Raw genomic sequence first — 4,668 nt, 5'->3', positions numbered from 1 at the left:
CACCATTGACTACTACTTTAACCACTATTCTGACTATCATTTTGATCACCATCAATCACCACCATCAAATATCATTCTAATTATTATTGATCACTTTTACATTCGGACAACCATTCCTATTAATATAACTTCTAAGTAAATGCAATATATATTCCATTCCAAAGTTCAGCTAATTATTTGAATTAAAATCTATTTACTATAAATATTTATTTTTTATGTTTAAATTGATTTTACTTTTAAAAATTTAAACAAAGAATTGCATAGCTAATTTAACCTTTTATACAATAGATAAGGGCATTTTCTATCCATATCCTTATTATTTTAGCCATGGCCGTGAATGGGCAGCACTGTCGTAAATTCTGATTAGAGAAACTTCCACTTTGCTGAAATGGCGCTAGCAGCACTCCCTCTATTCTCTAATCCTCCATGCCATTGCTCTTCTTCTATAACAACCTTTCTTCCTTCACATTCTCGTCATCTTACAACCCAACCCTTCATCTCCCCACTCACCAAATCACAACCACCAAACAGCAACTATTTCCTTTCCCAATCTCGACTCTCCACCCACTGCCGCTGCACTTCCCACACGCCCAATCTCGATTTCCAATACGGTAAATAAATTTCTCACACGCATTTTCTCAAACACCTTATAAGCAATCTTCTTACTATTATTTTTTGTTTTATTTGCAGTCAGACTTGTCACTTTGTTTCAAGAAATCGGTATCAGCTTTGAGGAAGCCAATTTGCTCTTGAGCAATGCTTCCGAACTGACCTCGATACAACTAGATTTATTGCGGGATCGCATTCTTTCTTTAAAATCTCTTGGATTAGGTCGTATGTCCATCAATCACATAGTTACAGAGCAATTGAATGTGCTAACTTCAAATGAAATTGACCCATTGCTAAGCTTTTTGAGAAATGAATTGCAAGGACAGGTTGAGGAAGCTAAGGTGAAACTTCTTTTATTGGCTAATGAGCCAAAAGAATTATCTGATTTTCCTCAGAAGGTTCAATTGCTTATTGACAGTGGATTTGGGGTTGGTAAGATTGCACATGTGCTTAACAAAGTGAGTTTGTCAAAGGCAATTTGTCATAGGTCAATGGAAGAAATTGAAAGAGTAATTAGTTTCTTAAAACCATTCGGTGGTGTTGATTTGATTGTGAAGAACCCTGCAATTCTCAACTATGATTTGGATAATCAGCTGAAACCGAGAATTAGGGTTCTTACTGAGTTAAGTGGCGGAGATGACGATAGTGTTGGGAAAGTGCTGAATAGGTTTCCTATTATCTTGAATTATACTGTGGAACATGTTGAGGAACATATAGAGTTCTTGAAGTCTTTTGCAGAACTTGATGATCAACAAATATTTACGATAGTGTTGGTGTTTCCAGCTATCTTCACTAATAGTAGAGAGATGAAACTGCGTCCTAGAATACAATTTCTCAAGGATTGTGGATTAGACTCGGGTGATATCTTTAAATTTTTGTTCCGAGCACCGGTGTTTTTGAGCATTTCGTTCCGCAAGAATCTTGCTTCTAAGCTTTTGTTTTTGGTCAAGATTGGGTATGAATATAGGACAAAAGAGTTGGCAATGGCGATTGCGGCTTCTACTAGAACAAGCTGTGGGAATATGCAGAAGGTGGTGAGTTTATTCTTGAATTCTGGGTTGTCGTCCGAAGAAATTTTTGCTATGAGTAAGAAGCATCCACCGATACTGCGGTATAATCACGCCTCTCTAGAGAAGAAGATAAAGTATTTGACAGAGGAGATGGATCGTGACATTAAGGAGTTGCTGGATTTTCCTGCATTTCTTGGATACAAGTTAGATGATAGAATTAAGCATAGGTATGAAATAAAGAAGGATTTATGGGAGGGACAAATATCTCTCAATCAACTTTTAACTGTTTCAAGTAAGAACTTCAGTGATAAGCCAAAAAAGGCTTCTGTAAAATCTAAATTGGAATAAAGGTGAACAAATGAATTTGTTTTCCTTTTCCTTGTACCTTAGTTTTGCTGTTCTTATTTATTTTGTTGTATTCCTTATGACTCAAGGGCTTTCATCCCAAAATAAGTTTATGAAAAGAGTCTATTTTGTTGATAGAGGAATAAAAAAAATGAAGGGACATCAAGACACTAGTGTGTTTTAGAAGTAGCCTATTTCTAATGTAAAATTATTTATTATTCACTAACAACTGCTGCTAATATTTCCTGCTTTTCTGTGGATATACCAGCCAATCCACACATGACTTTAGAGTTACCTTTGTTCTACATGCCTACTTTCCAAATTCCATTTGAAATAGAAATAGATGCTTCCGAAATTGGGTTAGAAGCAGTCTTTGATGCAACAGGGCAGACCATTGGTGTTTTTGAGCGAAGCTTTATCTTACAGAGGCAGGCTAAAATTTGTGTATCAGCTTGAGTTGATGGTTATTGTCTTAGCGGTGCAGAAATGGCGGCACTATTTGTTGGGCAGCCGGTTCATTTTAAGAACTGATCAACGAAGCTTGAAATACTTGTTGGAGTAGAGGCTATTAGATGGAGACCAGCAAAAATGGGTGGCTAAGTTGTTGGGGGTATGACTTTGAGAATCAATACAAGGAAGGGAAGGCGAATATAGTGTAGGATTCTCTGTCATGTGTTGTATATGATGGTTATTTTCATGGTGAGTAATGTCAATTGGAGTATTATTATTGAGGAAACAAGTCAAGATGAACAATTGCACAAGGTGATCCAAGAATTGTTGGTGGATCCATAATCTCACCCTTCTTTTGAACGGTTTTTCATACGTTCATACCATATATGCTACTGTATTGGCTTCATTTTTGGTGTTTCTATATTGGGTTTTGCTGTTATGCAATGTCTGTTGTTTTCATTGTTATTGCTTGTTAATAAATTGGTGTTGCATTTATTTTTTATGTTGTTTTCCGTAGAAGGCTTCCTTTCCTATTCAAGATTTGTGTTGGTGGGAGCTTATAGTGATTAATATCAGTGTTTCTTTAATTGTTTATTTATGATGGTTTCAGAATCTCATATCAACTTTGACTTGATAGCGTTTTGATAAGCAGTAGATTTGAAACTGTTAATGTAATGTCGGAGAATCTTTAGTTTCCTTGCCGGTTATTATGATCAATTTCATGAGATTGCAATCACAACCCTTTCTATGGTAACTTTCTTCTTTTAGGCTATTTGTTGATGCATGCAACCTATATTACTCATAAGGTTAGCTTAACTGTTGCAGGAAAATGACAGTTCTTTTCGTAATTTCATTACAGATTCATATCTGATTCCTTTCCAGTGCTCATATTCGTAACATACTAAATATTTGATTTATGGCTAATTTGTGCGCCCAAATGTAGGTTTTGTAAGTTATTCAACTCTAATATATCATGGTGGTATTGATTACTTAACTTGGATTCTAATAAATGAAATATATCACAAACTTATGGGATACATTAGCCAGTTTGTGTGCTATTATATTTTAATAGCTTTCTGTATATATATTCAGGCTTGCGGTGTTGAATTAAGTGTTTATAAAGACTGTGTTACCAATTAGGCCAGAGTGATTCTTTTAGGGTAGCCATGTTAAGCTTTTTACACCAGCTTGCATTCTCTTTCTACTACTTAGTAGCACACGGAAATACAAGAAAGAATACATCTAACTCTAAATGGACTATCGGTGGAGGCTGATGTGTTTGTGATGCTTTTGGTCTCCCCAATTTCCTTTTACTAAGACAGTCCTAATTCTCTTTTGTCGGGGTTGACTTTGCCACTTGAGGATATGTTACACTTGTCTATTGTCCTCTTTCTGGTATTTAATATAAAGTATTGTGTTGTAGTGTTTTAACTATATACTACTGCCAGAAGTAAAACACAACAAAAAGGAATGGAAGAATGTGATATTGTAGATTCACGATGATTGATTTTACTTTTAAGTTCTAAGGGACTCTGTTATAGTGTTACGTACAAGCCTCTTCTCATTGTATTTTGAAGATAAAACCCTCCATGCAGCCCAGTTTTCTAGTTCCCTATACTTTGAGCTGTTCATAATAAAGCAAGTATTCGTATTATCCACACACAACCATTATGAGTCAATTGATCATATCCATGATTTTATCCTTATTTGTTCCTTATTGCATTAAGTTCCAGGAAATATTATTCTCTTTATACATTTGACGTAAGTTCAGCGTGACATTTCCTCGTCCTTCAAGAGTTTTATTTCTATCTGCTTACTCTTAACACAATTATACATATGTGAATCTGTTATTGGTGGTCAGCTTGTTTTAATATTACTACTCTACACCTCCCTCTCATTTCCCTTAAAACTTGTTAGGAAATTTTCATTCCATTTCATTATGTTTTTTTTTAATGTAAATTTGGAAGCAAACTAGTTTTCTGCGAACTGGTATAGGCACAAGAACATAGTTTAACAAACGCCAAGAGAACCAGACAATAATCCAGGTCTTTACAGGTCGTTTTACATGAGCTACATATTGGTTGCAGCAAGAAATGGTGCAGGCTTCACATTGGTACTATTTTATGTTGCCACTACTGGATTTCCATTTAACATGCAATTCTTGTGTTAAAAAACTTAGCTTTGTAAATGTCTCTTCTAGGGGTGCTCGCGGTGCGGTTTGGGCGGTTTTGACGAAAAAAATCATCCGAACCGC

General features: G+C 35.5%; 1 protein-coding gene across 1 annotated transcript; it reads left to right on the top strand.

The window, feature by feature from the left end:
- Window positions 1–302: 302 nt before the first annotated feature.
- LOC131661246 (transcription termination factor MTERF8, chloroplastic-like) lies at window positions 303–2,103 on the top strand. The gene is made up of 2 exons (XM_058930707.1): window positions 303–611; window positions 691–2,103. Exons 1-2 carry the CDS (start codon window positions 389–391, stop codon window positions 1,965–1,967), a joined length of 1,500 nt encoding a protein of 499 aa, XP_058786690.1. The 5' UTR covers window positions 303–388; the 3' UTR covers window positions 1,968–2,103.
- The last annotated feature ends 2,565 nt before the right edge of the window (window positions 2,104–4,668 follow it).

This window comes from Vicia villosa, linkage group LG3, assembly GCF_029867415.1.
Source record: "Vicia villosa cultivar HV-30 ecotype Madison, WI linkage group LG3, Vvil1.0, whole genome shotgun sequence".
NCBI lineage: Eukaryota > Viridiplantae > Streptophyta > Magnoliopsida > Fabales > Fabaceae > Vicia > Vicia villosa.
The sequence above is the reverse complement of the archived record's forward strand: the minus strand, read 5'-3'. Positions and strand labels throughout refer to the sequence as shown.

Bases quoted from the DNA above. Each gene is read 5' to 3' on its own strand.
- LOC131661246 (XM_058930707.1), top strand. From the start codon at position 389: ATGGCGCTAGCAGCACTCCCTCTATTCTCTAATCCTCCATGCCATTGC. The intron at 612-690 runs GTAAATAAATTT...TTTTATTTGCAG, and splicing joins CAATCTCGATTTCCAATACG to TCAGACTTGTCACTTTGTTT.